We start from the raw sequence: 22,298 nt of genomic DNA on the forward strand, positions 1-22,298 counted from the left end.
CTATCGGATTTCAACTAAAATATCTTAATTTGTGTTCCGAAGATAAACGAAGGTCTTACGGGTGTGGAACGGCATGAGGGTGAGTAATAAATGACACAATTTTCATTTTTGGGTGAACTAACCCTTTAAGTAATACACTTTAGGATGTACAGTGCCCCCTATTGTACAGCTAGCCATATTTGCTAGCTTTTGATGCAAGGTGATTTTTCGTGGATGTATGAAGTGAACATAATCCAGTCCAATGCACTCGTCATTTTCATTTTGAACAGTAAACCTGATGTTTTATTTCAGACCTAACTAAAGTTTTTGTTAAATTTACTTAAAATGTCTTAAATGCTTGGTTTAGTATTTTGGGTAACACTTCAGTATAGGGTCCAATTCTCCCTATTAGTTGCATTAGCATTATTAGCATGCATATTACTAGGATATTGGCTGTTTATTAGTACTTATAAACAGTGTTGGGGAGATTACGTACAAATTGTAATCGGTTACTGATTCCAAATTACATGACAAAAACCCATTACATTACACATTTAAGGTAATATAATCTGACTACTTTTGGATTACTTTTAAATTACTTTTCACCTAACTAATTTATCACATTGATTTGAATAGGATAATCTTGTACCATATTGATATAAAATATGAATAAAAAGAAAATATATTCCATTTTTTGATATCAACAACATGAAGTACATTAAATATTACATTACATCAGGGTTTCACAGACGGGGGTTTGTGATGGAGGTGCAGGGGTTCGTGAGTTTTATGAAAAGCTATTAAGTTATTAAATTATAAAAGGGGAAAATTGATGAATTATGAATAATTTCCTGCCATTGTGAGAATAACAAGTAATCATGTTATCAATAAAAAAGTAACTGTAGTCTGATTATGTAATCCATATTACATGTAATCAGTTACTACCCAGCACTGCTTATAAATCACATATTAATGCCTTATTCTGCATGACCATATTTTGCATCCCTTGATCCTACCCGATATCTAAACTTAACTACCTTACTAACTATTAATAAGCAGTAATTATGAGTTTATTGAAGCAAACGTTAAAGGTAATAGTTAGATAATAGTGAGAATTGGACCCTAAACTTATATAAAGCCACTTTTACATTGTTAAGAGTGGCTTAGAAGTCGGAGCACTTTTGTGTGCCAGTGTTCGCTGATATTATTCATTGTGTAAGAGACATACCCTAATGCATTGACATCATCTTGCCTCTTAACAAAACCTCCAAACTTTTTTATGCTTTGGTGTTTTAACTACTCAAACAAAACGCCATCCTAGAACTTGTCCCACACCTGAACCTGTTTTTCACATTTTTCATCTGTTCACGCATGTGTGAGCGTGTGATTCCGTGTTTTCGTGTGATTATTTTTGTGTGCGGCTCTGTGACGCATTTGGTTTGGGCCAGCGGCTGCAGGACTGTTTGAGTCATCTGGCTGTGTGAGAGAGCGCGTTTGTGTGTGCGAAGCTACGAGCACTTCTGGCAGGTTCACTACCATGAAGCTCCCACAGTGACAAGACTGACCCTACCATTGCCTCCAGCAACACAGGGAGTCATTGTCATGCCCCAAATACAAACATTCACTCTCACGTCACTGCAGATCGCAATGCTCATACCCCAATGTCCTAAAGTGTGTTGCCTTCAGACTGCGGTATGATACTTAAGAACAATGCTGTCTTCTCCAGAACGCCTCCTGAAACCATCTTGTGTTTTCCACAATCTGAGATAACCAATGCCAGCTTTTGAAGACCTCACATGTATGTAACATGGCGTCTCGGCTACTTCTATACAAGTCTGAGGGGTAACATTCACTTTAAGCCAAGTGACTTAATCCTCATATGGTCCTCGGGGGCTTTTTGACCCGCAAATGATGTTTGCTCACATTAAAAAAAAAATTCTGCTTGTCCAAACGGCATGAGACTTTGTACGGTGGTTAACACTTTTAAGATCTACAAATTAAAAAAAAAAAAAAATTGGAATGATATCTTTATGTTCGTGTAAAAAAAAAAAAAAAAAAAAAAAAAATTTAATTTTGTAACAATTTTTTGTTTTTAAATGTAATTTTACTCTGTGTATTAATGTTTTCACTCAACATCTGTGTAGTTTTTGGAGGGTTTATCATATCCTATATTCCATATCCCATATATAAATAAAACATTTTTGAATTTGTATAAAAACCTAAACAGCTTTTTATGAAAGATTCACTTTATAAAAGACCCACATTTCTAACTTTCATTCATGGGGATAACATGGATAATTTGACATGGTTTAGTGTAAGATTTTTGCCCATCTTTTGGAAAATGCAGTTTTAAAAAGTAAAAAAAAACAAAACTAGAAGACTGAAAGACATCTTTCACAAGTTTTTCTGTTGGATTCATATTTAAATATTATGTAATCACAATTATAACAATAAAAATTACTTTGTCGGAGTTTAGCAGTTTTTTTTGTACAGGAAAAAAACAGTTTTACAATAATTTTATAATAAAAAAAAAACTTTTAATTTTTGTGTGTATGTGTGTGTGAGCATGTTCATTTTGCATTGAGGATGTTTTTTGCATTGTTGGAAGTGTACCACTTCATTTCTGTCTGTGTGTTGTGCGTCATTTCTGGTTTTGAGGATGGATTTTGTCCAATTTCTAAGCGGGGTCTCTGAAGATTACATTATTGAAAAACTGATTTTTTTCAGTACAAAAAAGGCTAAACGTTGACAAAAAGTATTTTTATTATTATAATTCTGATTTTTAGATATGAATCCAACTGAAAAAAAAAAAAAACTTGTCAAAACTTGTGAAAAGATGTCCTTCAGTCAGTCAAATAGCAAATAGTGGAGCTCTGCAGCCATCTACTGGTAAAAGTGATAGTTTTTTTACTTTTAAAACAGCAATTTTCCAAAAGATGGGCAAAAAACTCACACTAAACCATGTCAAATTATCCATGTTATCCCCATGAATGAAAGTTAGAAATGTGGTCCTTTTATTAAGTGAATTTTACATAAAAAGCTGTTTTTGCATAAAGACTAATTTTTTTTATTATTACATTTTATTAATATAATTTCAAAAGATATCACAAATCCTCCAAAAACTGCACAAATGTTGAGTAAAAACATTAATAAACATAGTAAAATTACATTTTTTTTTTTTTTTTTTTTTTTTAAATATATATATTTTTACAAAATTACATTTTGTTGCCTGGGGTTTCTGGAAACCCCAAAGACCATTAGTGTAGCCCAAACGAAGACCGCACAAGTGTTAAAGGAACTCATTCTGATTCAGTCACAAACAACATTCAAGTAATTGAATCACTCTTAGTAAAAAGAGAAGGTGAAAATTTTAGATTTCATTTTATTTTCAATACTTTGCTCACCGTTTTGCTGTTTTGCAGTATGTAGTCCTGTGAGGTGTGTGACTGGATTTTTTTTAAAGTTCAAACATTCAGCATATGCATTTTTATTTTCTATTTTTGCCAGAAGAATAATTTGACCGTATACTGAATAATAATAAGAAATGTTATTATAGAATTATTATTAGGCTGTCTTCTTTTTAATAGACCTAATAACAATAATAATTAAAAAGGTCATATTTCACCCTCAAATAAAGTTTGTGATATAATAATGTAATTATTTATTAGACACCCCTTACCCCCAATTATGTTTTTATTCCCATTCTTCCCAACAGTTGTTCTCACATGACTTTGTTAATATGATGTCTTTTAACAATTTCTCAATTAGTGTAAATTACTAAAAACTAAACTGTCCAAATTAAATGATTTGACATATACTAGATTTTTGTATAAATAATTTACAATTATTTTTTTCCCGTTACATTTGCCTAATTAAAATGCGATTGTTATAGGGGGGAAAAATGTAAATATGCGAAAATATTGCCATAATACCAGTATAAATGGTCCTTTAATGAAAAGCAAAATATCTACTATAATTTCTTTTGGTTTTGGACTCAAGATTGACCTGGACATGTTCACCCTTAAAAAAAAAAAAAAAAAAGAGAGAGAGAGAGAGAGAGAGAAATCAATAAAGAACAATTATTGTCATGGGATGCTGTGGTTACCACAGAAACAAATGGCACAACACTTTTTTTAATATACATTTCTGTCACGCAAATGGAAGAGCTAAACTCTCTAGTTTAACTATGTCATTCTGTTCTTATTTTCTCGGAAAGGAATCAATTTAAATCCATTCCGTTTTAAGGAGGTTCATGAATTATCTCGCGCTAGACTCTCATGAGCGCGTGCCCATCTGCGAACGAGCGTCAGTTGATTTTCCCTAAAAACCCCGCACGCGTAGAAAAGACATTCTCAGCCAATAACGCGTGCCAGCGATTGGCAGATCATTTCCAACATTTAGCAAATGAAACCACGTGCAAGCATCTCGCTCCAATCGATGTAAACTGAGCGAAGCGGACCTTTGTGGGAGCAATTGCGTTTCAGTGGCGCGGAGGTAGATCTCTATTAGTGAGTGTGGAGCCCATTGAATTTGTGTTGAAAGCGGAATAATACGGTCATTTAAATAGTAGGGAAACGGATATTGCCGGGCGCGTCTAATTAATCAGCCGTTTTATGTGTATTTGGCAAAACACGGATTAGACTGTGCATAGTCAATAGCGTTTTATATATATAAAAAAAGAACCTATTTTTACCTGGATGCACGAAGTATTATGCGTTTTCTTTTCTCGTTGGACTGTAAATTACGCATGGTCGATATTTTTGCTAATATCTGGAGACGTCCACATATTCCTTTCACGTTTTTATGACTTGTGACTCAATGAAAACTATATTTTGAAACTGACATTTTTTTTTTTTTTGTAGAACATCCAGGACGAGTGGAGGTTTTACTCGCCTTTAAATAAGATACTCTCCCATCGCCAATGCCACAAAACTGCGTCTTTTTCTACGAACCAAGAGCTGTTAAGAAACGCAAGACCCCATCTCTGTGAATACTGCGCGTGCTGCATCATCTCATTCAATCTGCTGTCAGCCAAGAGAGGGGCAACAATAACTTTCAACGGTTATTGTATCACATTTCTTGCAGTCTCCGCATCATTTTCCACAGATTGGAAGCGGGCAGCTGTTGCAACAAACGCAGGTAAGACGTGCCTTCATTTTGTTCCCATCTGATGCTGTTACTGCTGCAACGTGCGCGAGGATCGCATACACATAGGTCGCGCGCTCATTACAGTCCTTTCTTCGCGTTTTTTGCTTGATTTCTGTTTATGAACACTTTGTTATGAGCTAAATATTGAATATTAATAACGAATATAAGACCAGGGATGGATACATGTCATGGGGATTGGTGTCGCACAGCGTGTGTCGTCCGCCACTGGAATTTTAATTTCCTCCCTGAGATCTGCCATGATGCTGCTGTGTGTATAGTCTGTTAGCGTGTGTGGGTCAGGTTTTGCCTGTATTGTGAATTAAATAATGTCTAAATGAATATATAACATGTGTTTAAAGCGTTAAGTTTAAGTGTAGGGGGTTAAAATTGTAATTATCACAGTATAAAACAATAGAAGTCAATGAAAAGTCTTCACTGTGATAGAAAAACAAGCATGTTTTTTTTTTTTTTTAACGGCTTGTGTCACTTATAACTATGGCGCATTGTCAACACACGCATTCAAGTGTCGCAAAATGCACATAATTAAGCAAATCCTTCAATGTTTCACTTGACAAATTACACTTACGTGTCTTTGTTCGTATCTCTTCATCTGTGGATGATAACACAAAGCTGCTTTTTTGTACCACGACTTGTTGCTGACTAACAGTCTTTAAAATCCACTTTCATTTTATCTTCTAAGGCCTACTGTCCTCTTTCTGCCCTTCATCTCTCCATTCCCATTTCGGTGTGTGTGCTCGATCATAAAATGGTAATGGGCTGCATATTGGCCTGACATCTGTCATCTGCACCTGTTTGTGGATGGGACGGATGCCTCCCATCCTCCTGAGTCAGAGAAACGGGGTTGATGATGATCAGGAGGATGAAGGGGTGGGGAATGGAGAGAAAGAGGCAGATGAATGGAGATGTGCATTGCACTCGCTTGAGTCGCTTATAGGAAGAAGTATATAGGATATTTACCGCAAAGGGAGGATGAAACGAACAAACTAAGCGAGGTGATCCATCTGCCCATCTCTATGTCACATCCCTCTATCTCACTCACTGCAGCAGAGCTATTCTAAGAGAACACTTTCGACCCACGCACTGTCAAATAGATCGAGAAAAATAAAGAGTGTATGAGGGAGAAGGAAGGACGAGAGGCGTGTAGTGTGGCATGCTCAGGCCGTCTTTAGAGAGTTAGTGTGCAGATGCTGTAGTGCACATCTGTGAGGCACCGCTTTCACGAGCCCGTGCTTCCAGGACCCTGTCTCTCCGCTTCACATCATTAGCCACACAAGGCGTTGCCGATGGCAACTCCGGAAAAGAGGCAACTTGGTGAGCATAAAGCACACTGTAAAACGAAAGGGCATAAGATGCACTTGTGAGGGGCTGTTTAAAGGTGCGTAGCCTGGTGTGTTTTGCCCTTTTTACCTCATTCCCTCTTCCATAAGGGTCCTTGCTCCTAAAAACCCTTCCTCCCCCATCCCTGCATCCTTCCTGTCTTCTCTTCTCCTCTCAATAGGGTCTCTCTCTGCCCTGCCAACCCCCCACTCCGCGCACATCTGTGGCTGTGTCACCCCCCGCTTCCTCTCTCGCTTCGTCCAAAGCTGCATCTCTTTGAACGTATTACGCTTTCAGTATGTTCCCACAAGCCTTTTTAAGTGGCGTTTATACTGTTACTTGCTTATTTACACTCAGTGCCTGTCATTGAGGGTTTAAGATTCGCTGTATTGCATCAGCTATGCTAACATGTGCATGTTATTCACTGCCGTAACGTGTGACTCAGTATGTGAGAAAGCTGAGGTCGCACTACTATATGCACAAAATATGGTGTGCATATTGCATACACTTTGCACCTTGTTGATCGTGGAGGATGATGTGATTCACAGCCATATGATTGTGGATGATTTTGTTGTAGGGAAACAACACACATGTTCAGTTCTTTATATTATTGTTAAGAATTTTAAATATTTTATTGATTTGCAGTCATTGTCTGGTTGAATGTGTACATATGTTATATGTCTGCAGTTTGGAAAATTAAATCTTATATCTTGGTTTGAGTAAGGTGTGTATATATAGCTATTTTATGGCACAATACAGCTATTTTTAATGGGAAATCTAAGAAAAATGGTTTATTTATTAAATAAACATATGGTAGTGTTCAATTTTAGATAATTAATTAATAAAAAAGTTACTTAATTTAATTGGATTTAAAAAAAAAAATTTTTTTGAATTTGATTGGTTTTGACAAAACCAAAAATAAAATCAGTAACACTTTATTTTAGGGTCTTTTAGCATGCATATTAATATAATATTGGCTATTTATTCGTACTTATTAAGCACATATTAATGTCTTATTCTACATGACCTTATTCTATATTCTTAATCCTATCCAATACCTAAACTTAACAACCACCTTACTAACTATTAATAAGCAGTAAATTAGGAGTTTATTGAGGGAAAAGTCCTAGTTAATAGTTTATATGTGTTCCCTATACTAAAGTGTTATCATAAAATCTTATATCTCAAAAGAGAAGGAGTTGTAGTTCAGCTTTGCACTCAGAAATACTGATAAGAAGTAGAGGTTGTGAAAACTTGTTTTGAATTTGAAATCCATTTAATGCGTTGTTGGTCCCTTCTTAATAAGGGTATTTTGTCAAAATTAGTTTAGATGTTGTAAAAGATGTTAATGACATAATCCATGCATGCACATTGATATGTATTGCATTTATTTGCCTACAAGTTGGGTTATCTAGCACTGTGATGTTTCTAATATATAATGATGGACATATGAGCTCATTGCAAATCAGGGATTTCAATCATTCTTAACTTCCTTGTCTTTCAGTGAAAATCCAAGACTAACAAAGGAAAACAGAAGCCAAGACGAAGAGCCATCAGCCTGGATGAAAACGGCTGGAGTCCCAGCCAGGAATAGGAAGTCTTCATCTTTTCTAAAGCAGATGAACTATCACTGTTTTTGTGAGCCAGGGGCTTTTTGAAAGGATGTTGATTTGCACAGATTGAAGATTTTCTCCTTGACTTTTTGCTACCAAAAAACCAGTGCCAAACACTAACCGTGCCAACCAGAAGCAAGAAATTATTTCACCAGTACATCTGCATTTTTGTTAAGCCATTTAACCACACTTTACACCAACTTTAATTCTCAGTTTTTACCTTATTTCCATCAGTCTTTTTTATTACTGAATAGCATGTAATAGTTCCCAAGGTGGAAAGTTTCTATTGTTTAGTTTGTCACAAACAACGAGCAGTTTTTGCTCCCCAAAATAGGGAGAACAGTGCATTATTGGTTAAACATGCTTTATGTAAGAGTGGCCGTTACGAATGCATTAGCCTGAGAGAGTTCGGCTCCTGATCGATTGATCGATGGATGGACGGGCTTATGGATGGCTGGCACAAGCCTCATTAAACTTTCCAAAGTGAGCTGCTGCTAATTCTGTTGATTAGTCGTCCGTTCCTCTCACTAAGGCCCGTTTAACTCTTCCTATCCATCAGATCTCTTTAGTCATCCATCTCGTTTGCTCCTCTCACCTCTACGGACTCTGCACATATAGAGCAGAACCCTCAGGAGTCCCTGAAGGGTTTAGATACTGAAGCCATACGTCTCATAGCCATACTAACGTCAAGATCCCTGCGAGTATTGAGAGGATTCGGCTTGGCCATTCTAGAACAGCAGATGCATGGGTATATTCAGGAAAATTTTTAGAGGTCCATATGTTCGAAGGTGGTCCAGGTTTGACGTTCCGTAATCTGCCATATTCACCAGCGAGCCATTGACGCGTTTACTGTGTTGACAGTGGGACGACGTTTAAAGTTGTCCCACTACTTGAAAAGACGCTCTTTAACACTTAGGATAGGTCTTTTGGTGCGTTTGCTCGACGGTCTCCACGTGTTCCACATTGACGGATGAATCCCGACTTGTTCATGCCTGTTCAGTGGGCTCAACCATGCTGTCCTGCCAGAACTGGGCCCAAGCCCCCATTTGTTTTATTCTGTTGGGTTGAGCTAAATCCAGAGCAGAGACACTCACGGAAGAGGGTCCAACACACATAGACCCTCAACCTTTACCTAGACTCAGTCCACCCTTCCATTTTCTTTCTTCCTTTCCTGAACACTTCTTCCTTTCTGGCCTGACTTGTGCTGTCAAACCAGGAACTAATATATACCTGCTGCTTGTTACACTTCGCGAGTGCCCTAACCGACCTACACTCTTCCAAAGCCTTCGTAATGAGCCTTTGTCCCGTGGTGCCGCCTTTAGAGAAAAGATCAGCTCTTCCCCATTTCTGAACTCTTGAAAGTTGCTCTTTCATCGCTTCGTCCTACCTTTTATCTCTAGCCTCAATGACTTCCTTCTGAAACTCGAAAAGATGAAGTACTTAGTATTTTTCTTGAAAACTGACACTGTTAGCCTGATTATTTGGACCGCACAACAGAACCTCAATGACCTTTAAAGGTGTTCTTGTTAGTCTTGCAAGATATTCTCATTGACGATTAAAGCCTAAAGAGCCAACCAACTGAGATTTGTTTACAAGACGACATAAGTTCTTGAAGCTAACGATGACAGTTGTTTACAAACCACACCGAATAGCTGAGTAGTATTAACTGTTTCTTTCTATACGGTTGGTTAGTGAGTCCACAACTGAAGTGCCAACCAGAATAGAGAGCATTTGGTGAAACATAGTTTACACTCAAACAGAAATGTTTACATGTTGCCCATAAGGTGAACTCAGATTGAGTCTTGAATGAGTTGTTAGTGCCATAGATCAGTTCAGTTACACAAAACAAAACCACCTTTAAGAAGAAGCTGTTCCCGTGACTTTGACATGACACTTTAAAAAAAAGTTTACATTGTTTACAGAACTAAATTGCTTGCTACAAAAGTCAAATACTTTTTCATTTTACATTTGAGTCATTGCCATATTTCTATAGCTGTTGTTTTATAGAATTGTCTCATTGAGAAGATTCCAAATATTTGATTTTGTGCCAAATCAAAATTTTCAAGCATTCCAACTCTCACCCATTAAGCATAAAACTTGTACATAGATTTACCTCATTCTTGTTAATAATTTCCTCAGAAATATGTTTACACCCTAAATGCAAGTCTCATGCTTTTTTTCTTTAACCTGGACTCCTGCACTTGGATGTGTATTTTGCATATTAAATAATTTGCATACTAGTGTATGCACATGTGAAAGAGAGATTAACTACGTCTTATATATTGCCACTGAATTGCAACTTTTGATAGACGTCAGCTTTTTGTAGGCCTCAGAAGTCTTTTGTACAAAGGCTTTAAGTTTTTTCATCTTTGATTAAAAAAAAAACATCCCCTATATCAAGATGCCACCCGCTGCCATCTTGCTTTTCTTTCTGTTCTGCCCTGTGGTCTCCACAGTGACTATTACCTCGGAGCGCTCCTCAGTGAATGGGGGGCCGGTGTTGCTTCTGTTGCGAGGACGCGGCCGCAAGGTCCCTCAGCCCGACATGCGGGACAAGGAGGCCGCTGCCATGGCGGCAGAGCCAGAGGCAGCCGAAATCCCTCCGAAACCCTTGCCGCAGATTATGCTACCCCGCAATGTGACGGCCGATGCTCTGAAGCCTCCGCTGGGAGCCGCACAGGTGGCACCGCCTCCTCGGCGACTGGTGGACGTGGACGTGTGTCAGGGCTACTACGACGTGATGGGACAGTTCGACAACACTTTCAACTGCACCAAGGGCACCTACATATACTGCTGTGGCACCTGCCATTATCGCTTTTGCTGTGAGCACCAGCGCAGCCGTCTAGACCAAGACTCCTGCACTAATTACCGCTCACCCGACTGGGCCATCACGGCTGGACCCATCACCCAGCCCCCGGTCCGACACGACCCAGATTTCGACCCGCTGCAGCAACAGAACAACAGCACAGCTTACGTCATTGGGGGAGTCATCTCTTTTACCATGGCTGTGGCCATTGGGATTAAAGTGGCCTTCCATAAACTTTCTCGACGACCGAGGAATAGAGACATCAACATGCCTAGGTGAGTGAAAGGCCTATTATGACCGCACTCACAAAGTGGATGGAGACAATGCTGTGCACATCTGAGTCTGCATCAGTGACTGCCACATGAAGAGATCCGTAGTGATTTTGATGTCAGACTCTTTCAGCTTTTGCCTTTTGATTTCATCATACACTCATCTTTCATTTTTACTGTTTATCTCTCTCTCTCTCTTCAGAGCGCTGGTGGACATTCTGCGTCACCAGTCTAGTCCGGTCCAGCAAGGAGAGAGGAACAACAGCACGGTCCTAACAACCGCCACATCCAGTGAGGGCACGCTGGGGCGGCCATTGAAAAACTTCTACACTCCCGTCCTTCAGAGCAAAGATAACCGGAGTGAGTCTCACTCACTCACACATAAGAGTTACAGATCGAATAACAGCAAAATAGTAAGCAAAGGAAATAATGGATGTAGTCACAACGAATAGAAACTTGGAGGGGAATGAATGAGTACATATGTGGCGCTTTTCCACTGCTTGGTACTACTCGGTTAGGCTCGGCTTGGTATGGCATGGCTCGACTCGCTTTACTTTCGGTTTGCTTTTCCATTGCAGTTAGTACCTCTTCAAAGTGGGTGGGATTATAGAATGATCATTATCTACTGCCGTGGATCTGCTTCTCGTCTACCAACGAGTCTGCACCTCGCCTACTGATCACGTTACAGCCATTTCTTTTTTCAAGTTGCGTGCGACAGTCGTATAATCATGTCGTTTCGCGAGCAAATGATACTGCGGTGTCTGTTACTGACTATTTAAATCTAGCAGGTTTGGTGTCCCGTGTTTCAAATCCAATGACGATGGTAGAGACGATTCTCTCTGACCAATCCGTGATCTGCAGTGTTTTCATGGCACATTTAGTATCTGTGCGAGCCGTTCTGTACTGAGCCGTCTCATGCAGTGGAAAATTGCCAAAAAGTGAGCCGTATCGAGCTGTACCATACCATGCAGTGGATAAGCGACAATAGAGAAATAGGGGCTTGAATTGTGGAATCAACAGCTCAGAGATGAAGTCTGGAGGCATGATTTAGTTGACAGATCGACAAGCCTGAGTGTATGAGGTAATGTAGAACAGGGGATGTGTCAGAAATGAGTCATATTAATTCTGCTTCAGAGACAAAAGATGCTATGTAACCACATGCAACTAGAGCAGCAAGTAAAGGAATTAAAAGATCAACCAACATCCATAACTGGGATACTTAAAGGGTTAGTTCACCCAAAAATGAAAATTCTGTCAGTAATTACTCACTCTCATGTCGTTCCAAACCCTTCTTCATCTTTGGAACACAAATTAAGAGATTTTTAATGAAATCTGAGAGCTATCTGGCCTCTGATAGACTACAACATAATTACCACTTTCAAAGCCCAGAAAGGTAGTAAAGACATCATTAAAATAGCCCATGTGACTACAGTGGTTCAACCTTAATGTTATGAAGCGACGAAAATACTTTTTGTGCGCAAAAAAAAAAACAAACAAACAAAAATAATGACTTTATTCAACAATTTCTTCTCTTCTATGTCAGAACCCGGAATCCTGCACTGTCTAACGTAAACAGCATAGGAGAATGACAGGGAAGATAAGATATGGTTGAATAAAGTCGTTTATTTTTGTGTTTTTGTGCACAATAATTATTCTTGTTGCTTCATAACATTAAGGTTAAACCACTGTAGTCACATGGACTATTTTAATGTCTTTACTATCTTTCTGGGTCTTGAAAGTGGTAATTATGTTGCAGTCAATCAGAGGCCAGATAGCTCACAGATTTCATCAGAAATATCTTAATTTGTGTTCCGAAGATGAACGAAGTTCTTACGGGTTTAGAGCAACATGAGAGTGAGTAATTAATGACAGAAATTTCATTTTTAGGTGAACCAACCCTTTAATGTATGCAGCTCAGGGGCCACTTTTAGAAAGTGAGGAGTAATCGGGCCAGTGAATAAAATGTCTGGTAAAATCTGGTATTAGTTTTAAACTGGTTTTAAAGAGTGCAATGCAGTCCTATGGAGTTAGTTAATATATTCCAGAACAGTGTAGTTAAAGTAAATGCAAACTTATTCACTACACTACATTTCAAAATATTTTTTGAAAGAAAAAAATTATGCTCACTAAGGCTGCATTTATGTGATCAGAAATACAGTTATATGTGACATAATATTAACATTTAAAATAACTTTGTTCTATTTTTAATATATTTTAAAATGTAATTTATTCCTGTAATGGCAATGTTGAATTTTCATCAAAAAAAAACAAACTTCAGTGATATCAATGTTGAAAACAGTTGTGCTGCTTAATTTATTTTATTTTTTTGCAAACACTGGTACATGTTTTGAGGATTTTTTTTAAATGAATAGAAACTTTATAAGAACAGGATTTATTTGAAAATTTTTGTAACATTATAAATGCCTTTACTGTCACTTTTCATTAATGTAGTGCATATAGTAATAGTATTATTTTTTCTTTAAAAAAAATCCTACTGACCTCAAACTTTTCAATGGTAGTGTATATATAAATGCATTCATAAAATTCAAATTGCAGTTGTATGAATTGTATAATTCATATGCAAGAAAAAAAATCTTTCTATTTAATATGTAAGCAAATATTTAAAACTGGGGAGACCAAAGGTAAAATTTAACCTATTTTTTTATATATATTTTATATTTTTTTATATATATATATATATATCATGGGGATATATGCTTATTATACGCTTATTTAAGAAATGGAGCTCTTTTTAGGATTCAGTCCATTTTGTGTTGAATTGTCTGTTTTCACTCTCAGATTTTCAATGTTTGGCTGCATTTGCTAAATGGAACATATCCAATTTGAATGTGCCGCAGGTGGTCTTTCCAATTAGTGGTGAAAGTATTTCAGTGGCACCGATCAGTTGTTAGAATATTTGCATATAATTTTTTTCACCATTATTGAAAAAGAAGTACGACTGCACTGCAAGTAAGTGATGGGGTAAAGCATGACAAAACTGCTTTAGACTGCTTTATCCATTATAACAGGAGTATTACTTGTCACACTGTGTTTTTTCTCTTGCAGTGCTGATAGACATTCGGGAAATTCTCAAAATTGCGGTTACAGATCAGCCAAAACCCATGTTTCTACGTTGAGATATTAAATGTGCAAAGAGGTCTCAAATGTATTTTATGAATTGGGAGTGGGTCAGTGTTTACTCTGCTCTCTTGCAGCTGGGAAACACAGTTTTGGACAGACTGGGTCCAGTCCTAAACACACAACTACTATCGGTAAGCCAAGGAGCTTAGGCAGAGTGTGCAAATGTGTCGCTTGTGTGAGAGCCCCAGTAAAAAGCTTCAGATTTGTCTGTGTGTATTTGTCACTGCCTTTGCTTCGGCTTGGTCTTGTTGGTTCGAGTGTGTTTGCTCGTGCCCTCCCACTCTGTCGCTACCCTGAGCTATTTTCTTGTTGTTTGTCCTGCACCCAGCACTGTTTGCACCAGTCAGCAAAGCTTCAGTAACTATGTTGGCATTCATAGTAGCAGAATGCCAAAAAATCATGAAGAAAAAAGTGCCTTTTCTTCATGTTTATGTATAATATTATATTCATATTTATTTATCTATATGAATATGATATTTTACCCAATACATTGGGAGAAAAAAAATCTTGATGCTGTTGATTGCAACTTTTGTGCCCAGGTTCTCACAGTGGAAAACTTCTATCTATCTATCTATCTATCTATCTATCTATCTATCTATCTATCTATCTATCTATCTATCTATCTATCTATCTATCTATCTATCTATCTATCTATCTATCTATCTATCTATCTATCTATCTATCTATCTATCTATCTATCTATCTATCTATCTATCTATCTATCTATCCTTCTGTTTGTCAATAATTCTATCTATCTATCTATCTATCTATCTATCTATCTATCTATCTATCTATCTATCTATCTATCCTTCTGTTTGTCAATAATTCTATCTATCTATCTATCTATCTATCTATCTATCTATCTATCTATCTATCTATCTATCTATCTATCTATCTATCTATCTATCTATCTATCTATCTATCTATCTATCTATCCTTCTGTTTGTCAATAATTCTATCTATCTATCTATCTATCTATCTATCTATCTATCTATCTATCTATCTATCTATCTATCTATCTATCTATCTATCTATCTATCTATCTATCTATCTATCTATCTATCTATCTATCTATCCTTCTGTTTGTCAATAATTCTATCTATCTATCTATCTATCTATCTATCTATCTATATATATATCTATCTATCTATCTATCTATATATCTATCTATCTATCTATCCTTCTGTTTGTCAATAATTCTATCTATCTATCTATCTATCTATCTATCTATCTATCTATCTATCTATCTATCTATCTATCTATCTATCTATCTATCTATCTATCTATCTATCAATCTGTATGTCAATAATTCTATCTATCTATCTATCTATCTATCTATCTATCTATCTATCTATCTATCTATCTATCTATCTATCTATCTATCTATCTATCTATCTATCTATCTATCTATCTATCTATCTATCTATCTATCTATCTATCTATCTATCCTTCTGTTTGTCAATAATTCTATCTATCTATCTATCTATCTATCTATCTATCTATCTATCTATCTATCTATCTATCTATCTATCTATCTATCTATCTATCTATCTATCTATCATGTAAAACCAAATAAGGTGTTTATCAACACTTTTTGTATTTAACTTCAACTTCATTACTCAAAATAGCACATATTGCATATGCCATGATGAATTGGGGTTAGTGATTAAAGAACCAGGCTCTAACTCCAAGGTACTTAAGTTCAAATCTCAGCAAGGATGATCTATGAACTGGAGAGTTGCTGAGTTCCCATGTGACCACTGTGTCCTTGACTACATTTAATCTGCAGTGCTTAACACAAGGTTGCTCCAGGGGGACGTTCCCTGTAGTAAGTGTACGGCAAATTACTTTAAATAAAAAGTGTCTGTGGAACAAATTACTACATGAATAAAGATATTATCATTACATGAGGATATATTAAATTTAGAATTAAATTGAAGTGATGAACAGTAGTCTAGTCAAACAAATGTTCCAATTCCATTGCATTGTAAGTAATTCTTAGACATCTGCCCTTGTCATTTAGAAAATCAGGACGAAGCTTCAGTGTTCCAGTCACCCACATTTAATTAGACCCATATTCTACTTTCGGCTCAGATTGATATGCTTTGAACACATCAGTTGTTGGTATTTGTCTTATTCTCTTTTGTTCTCTACTCTTAGAGCGAGTTCCACGCATGAACAACACCCAGCTGGCCTCGACAGGAACACTGCTGTCCAGCAAGCACAACAATTCTGGTTTTCACCACCCCTCCTTCTCTCACTCCTTCCACAACCTTGCCCAGCTACCTCCATCATACGAGACCGTCATGAAACCAGAGCTCAACCGCTACAGCTCCCTCAAGAGACTAGGTGAGTGTGTGTCTTAGTGTGTAATTTCAGAGCCGCTACTACTCAGAGGGTCTATTTGAGGGAGTGTAGCAAGAGGTCAACTGCTGCTGTTTTAGGATGGATGCTCTGTGGCATTGGATAGTTTTTGCACATATAATTTATTGTATAATTACAAATCATATTATTTTATTTCAATTGATCATATTCAGTCATATTCAATTATTGTTTGAAATCTACAATTCAAATAATTTGGAAATTATGGCATCAGAAAGTTGAATTGGTCAAAAATTAAGAAAAAAAAAACATGTTTTGCTTAAGTGTTATCTGACATAATTAAGATTAATTTTTTCTGACAGTTTAATTCTGAGATCTTGTCATATTTTATTACCATTTTTTTAAACTATAGTGAATAAACTGTATTAATGAATGAAATGTTCAAGGTATCTGAACAAATTTTGGTTTGACTGTAAATTTCATATTTGGATATTTTTAGGATAACATTTTACACCTTCAATGCTACTCCAGTGTGATCGGATGGTGCAATCTCACTTACCAGCACAAAATGCAAATCTTTATAAACTTTGATGGATAATTCAAATGAATTATTTCCATCATTTCTTGCATTTCCTTTGTTGAAATACTTTGATAAATAATCAGATATTTACTTAAGATAATGTTTAAATTACCATGAACTAAAAATATTTTTTACAGCATCTAGGTTAAAATCAATTTGTAAATAAATTGTTCATATTAATAAAGTATCAAAATATATATAAAAAAAATGTTTTAGTACATGAAGAAATTAGCATTAACCACCATGAATAAATGCTGTAAAAGTATTGTTCATTGTTAGTTCATCATACCTAATGCATGATTTAATGTTAACAAATGTGAAGTGTTTGTGAAGTGCTATCAAAAACACATTTGAATGTTACACCTTCATTAAATGTGCTCCGCATCCATCCCAGACCACAGTGCTTTGTTTTAATGCAGTCAAGTGCCATCTGATCACTTAAATGCATATTAATACCAGGTGTAAATGGTCATTCCAGAAAGATATTAATGTCTTATTGTCTAAAATACTAATATCAATTTTCCTATCTACAGAAAAAAACCTGGATGAATATTCTGGATATTACACCTCCAAGCGAAGGCCAAACAACGCCCCACCCAGCTTCCACTCGTCCCAGCACCACCTGCCCTGGGGTGGTGACTTAACACTGGGTGCCAGGGGAACCCTACCACTAAACATGTCCCGTACGCGCATCCATGTGTCCAGTTCCACTTCCACCCCCAACCCCTACCCTTTACCCCAGACGCAGTACAACCCCACGTTCGACACGATGAGTAAACCGCCTCGCCGGGTGATGTCCCAAGACCAGCTTCTGGCGCTGGGGGAGGGGAACACTCTCTCACGCCTCTCCAAGAACCAGCAGCATCAGTATTACAAACCCATGACCACCAGCAAGAGCTCCAACACCCAGACTTTGCGCAAGTCTCACGAACGCCTCCTGGTGTCGCCAGACCGCCTGGAGGAGCGAATGATGGCCGATTATGGTGGGATGGTGCCCACCTCATCTCGTCTCACCCACCACCAGAAAGCGCAATCCCAGCAGAACGTGTGCGTGACGCCCTCGCTTGACCGCCATCACATGATCAAAATGAATTCGCACCCTACCTCCGGCCGCGAGCAAGACCACACGGTCGCCGCAATGTCGTCCGGTCATGGGGCTGGGACTATGGGATGGGGGGAGGTACACGGGTCCGGAGGAGGACCTGGAGCGATGGCGCACAGCGCTCGCCGGATGGCCTTCGCCACGAAACGCCAGAACACCATCGAACAGCTGCACTTCCTCCCCGGAGGAGGTGGGGGAGGGGGCGGGGGTGGAGGTCAGGCGCTGAGGACGGGGAGCAAGAATGAAGTAACCGTGTGAGCGCAACAAGAAAGATGGTAAGGAGATGATGGATAGATGAGGTGTGATTGCGCAAGCCCAAGGGAGGGAAGACGGTGAAGTGTAAAAAAAGGCAGAAGAAAGAAATGAAGAATGAAAAAGAGGAAGGAGGTCAGAAATGAGGCCCATCTGAAGAGAATACACAGTGTACCACTATTGAGAGAAAGAGGGATATGAGACTATACCAAGTGATTCTGTAGATCCCTAAATTGCCAAATTCTCAACAAATAGAAATGTGAAGAGGGACTGAGGTTTCCTCTGACCTGTGTGTAGCGTATAGTGTTTTGATGGCACCATGGAGATACAAAAGTGAAAAAGTTCATTATTAGAATAGGCCAAGTTTTCTCTAGTTAGCACATTCCAGCTAATGTAAAAACCAATTGGTTTAGGGGTTAATTTTTGTTTTTCTGAATCCAATTATAGCAGTTGACCTTGCCTCAGAGTTTTTTTTTTGGTTCCATTCAACGCAAAGTGTCATTCTCAAAGAGATGTGGGTGTGTGTCACCTTCATCTGTAAAACAAGAGAACAATGAGATACACTGGATAAAACTGACTAGTGTCCTGAATTACCTCATGGAAACTATGATTTGACCATTCTCAAATCAGATTTGACTTGACTTGGAAATGGATTGTGACTTGGGGAGTATTGTGCATTTGCCATCAAGTGAAGAAAATGCTGGTAATTCGTCAGAAAGAAGAACTTGGGACTTGAAAAAAGTCACTCGTTTTGTGACCTGACTCTTTAGTCTGCACTGTTAATATGAGTCCAAATGCCATCAGCCATATTAGAGCTTATTCATATGGAATACAATGAAGGAAAACATTTTCATTGGGAAACGGGTGTTATATTGATGATCAGATATTTTTAGCAACTTATACTCAAGACTGTGAATCAAAGCTGACATGAATATTTGTCAGTTTGATTTTTTTTTTTTTTTTGCATTGTGGATAACATTTTGGCTGTTTTATAATATGATCAAAAGGCTGTTCGATTGATGGATAAATCAGGTCATACTATCTGAACTAGACTTTGAGTAGACAGATATTTGGAAACTGAAGTCAGCCATTCAAATCTGATAGAAGTCATGCCTCGTTCTTGCATGTTTGACCAGTCAGAGAATAGCTTCGTATGACGGCATCAAACGTTCTGGAGTTACGGTTGTTCTGTTATTAAGTGTTAAGAGCTGACATTTAGTCATGGGCATGCAGTATGTCAAATAAGACAGCATAGTCTTCACACTTAATTTGCAAATCAAGCTGTTGTATTGAGGGGGGACAGGGGAAAGGGTTTACTTATACAATGGACAATTTAATCCAAGGGCTATTCTGAAACTTCTTCATGTGTGTCTGTGCTTCCGTGTTCTTACGGCTTTTTATCTTTTCCCGTGACACGGCTGTGCGGAACATAGAGGCTACATGCCAATGTAAAACAGAAAAATAGAACAAAATCTGCAAAGCTACTTCAACACTCTGTGTCACACTAGGATGCATTATTTAACCGATGAGATAAATTTTAGGAGTAAAAGGTGTCTTGTTTACCTATATTATATTCAAGAAAAATGTCTTTTTTTTGGTTAGCGATTTCTGTGTGTTTTTCAGCTGTCTCCACATCAAATGGACACTGTTGTGGTGGAATGTCTGAGAACGACCTGGCTGAGCAAGATTATTGGGCCATAATATAGTATTTTAGATCACTCTGCAATGTTTAAGCTTTTATTAACTTGTTAATAAAACTGAAGTTAAATATGTTGAAAAAAAAAAAAAAATTGAATTGAATCCCGAATGTTCAAATATGTACACATGCCAATTTATGTGCATATATATATAAATATATATAGTCATCAATATTATTCATATTCTTGATTATTATCATTGTTTTATTTTTTTTCTCTGTGACTTTAGAAATTGTTTTTATTCCTGTTTTCTGTTTATATTTGAGTTTATAGTGGATTCTAACCTTTGTAACTCAACAAAAAAGCAGATGCAATCATAGTGAAAAGACAAAACGCATGAAGATGTCAAAGCCAGTGTTGATGATGTCATATTGCTGACTTCTGATGTCAAGGTGTGTATGTGTCCAGTTTGTGTGTCTGTATTTGTGTGCTTGTGTGTATTTCAGTGTCTATTTTGGAATGCTTTATCTCGCATTTTATCTGACTTTTGCCTTGTGTGAAGTCAGAGAATGTGCATTTCAGAAAACCCAAAATATTATTTTATTTTTTAAGTGTCTCTTTGAATGCAAAAAAATAAACAAATCATAAAAAAATAATTTTCCATTGCTGCATTCACCAAAGTTATGGAAAACAGAATAAACAACCATCATTTATTTAATTTTTTTTTTTTTTTTTTTTTTTTTTTTTTAATATATATTTTTTCTTTTTCTTTTCTTTTAGATATAAATGTTTCTTGCCATGAAATACATAAACCGTGTTGTAAATTTTATGGGGAAAATGCCAAAATGCCATGCATAAAATATTTACAGCAAAAACTTTAATTATTATTTTTAAATAAAATTCTCGCCATTAAGAAGTTGTTTTCTGGAGACTGACACTTGTGTTCTTTTTCTCATGAATTATGAAATATGTTGGTTGGTTTTACATGTTTATATATTTTTGAAATATGTTCTAAATCTCAGTATATATTATGTGCCAAGTACATCTAGACATGCATGATCTTGTGTTAATTAGACTAATTGTTTGTTTACATTGGGTAAAACAGCCAGTGGTCTTTTAAATAGATTCAACTCAGCTACTTTTAACCGATATAAAGGATTTAGGATTTATTTGGAGTAGAATAGTTTAGGTTAACATTAATTTTTTACCAATTAATTACCAATAATGTAATTGCTTATGTATTGTCTCAAGATTTAAAGTTGTTTCCCCACATTTACATACCATAAATCTCAACTTTCCATTCATTATTTTTCTCATTTATTTTATATTGGATGGTCTAAAATTTTGTTTAAACCTAAATATATATATATATATATATATATATATATATATATATTTTTTTTTTTTTTTTTTTTTGTTACTGCTATATTGCTGTTGTGTAAATTATAACTGTTCTCTGCAAAATAATTTGCTGTTTTCAACTAATGTATTCATTAATCTAAAATGGGACATTTCAGGTTCTTTAATGGTTCCTAAGGGAGACGGACGAGCCATCACCGGCATTCGCCATTTTGAGGGGCAGGGTGGGCGAGGACCTTATGTTCTGGTAGGGTGGCGGGGGGGAGAGAGACGGCGGCATGTTGGTAAAATGGCTTCAGAGAGGTGTTGTGCACTGCAATCGTTTCCAAAATATATGTGCTGTCTAAAATGCTGCGCGCTCTCTCTCTCTCTGTCGTGCTCTCACAAGGTGAAATAATTGTTCTAATTACTTTGGCTCGCATATGTGTGGAACAGCTGTTCTGACTGGCTATTTTGTTTCAGTCAGTGCGCAGCGCGAGAGAGATGAAATGTGATGTTTTTGAGTCTCGCGCGGCAGCTCGTGAAGTGTGTGCTCTGACAATGTGTTACTACGTCAGAGAAGTGAAGTGTTTAGAACGAGCCATTTGTTTTTGTTTTGTTTTATTTTTGGCGCTGATTTCCCTAACCCATTAATTACATTACTGGACTAGGAATGCCGAAAAATACACAATGCATGGTGTTTGCTTAAAATTACACGTCATTACCCTGTCGTCTTACCTCAAATGCATGATAGAATGAACCAATGAATGAAA

At 37.1% G+C, this 22,298-nt stretch overlaps 1 protein-coding gene across 1 annotated transcript; it reads left to right on the plus strand.

Moving 5' to 3' along the window:
• Window positions 1-10,405: 10,405 nt before the first annotated feature.
• Window positions 10,406-20,379, plus strand: shisa7b (shisa family member 7). Its single transcript, XM_067412104.1, has 5 exons — window positions 10,406-11,159; window positions 11,356-11,513; window positions 14,369-14,425; window positions 16,455-16,643; window positions 17,730-20,379. The coding sequence occupies exons 1-5, from the start codon at window positions 10,480-10,482 to the stop codon at window positions 18,554-18,556; spliced, it is 1,911 nt and encodes a 636-aa protein (XP_067268205.1). The 5' UTR covers window positions 10,406-10,479; the 3' UTR covers window positions 18,557-20,379.
• The last annotated feature ends 1,919 nt before the right edge of the window (window positions 20,380-22,298 follow it).

This window comes from Chanodichthys erythropterus, chromosome 15 (genome assembly GCF_024489055.1).
Source record: "Chanodichthys erythropterus isolate Z2021 chromosome 15, ASM2448905v1, whole genome shotgun sequence".
Taxonomy (NCBI): Eukaryota; Metazoa; Chordata; class Actinopteri; order Cypriniformes; family Xenocyprididae; genus Chanodichthys; species Chanodichthys erythropterus.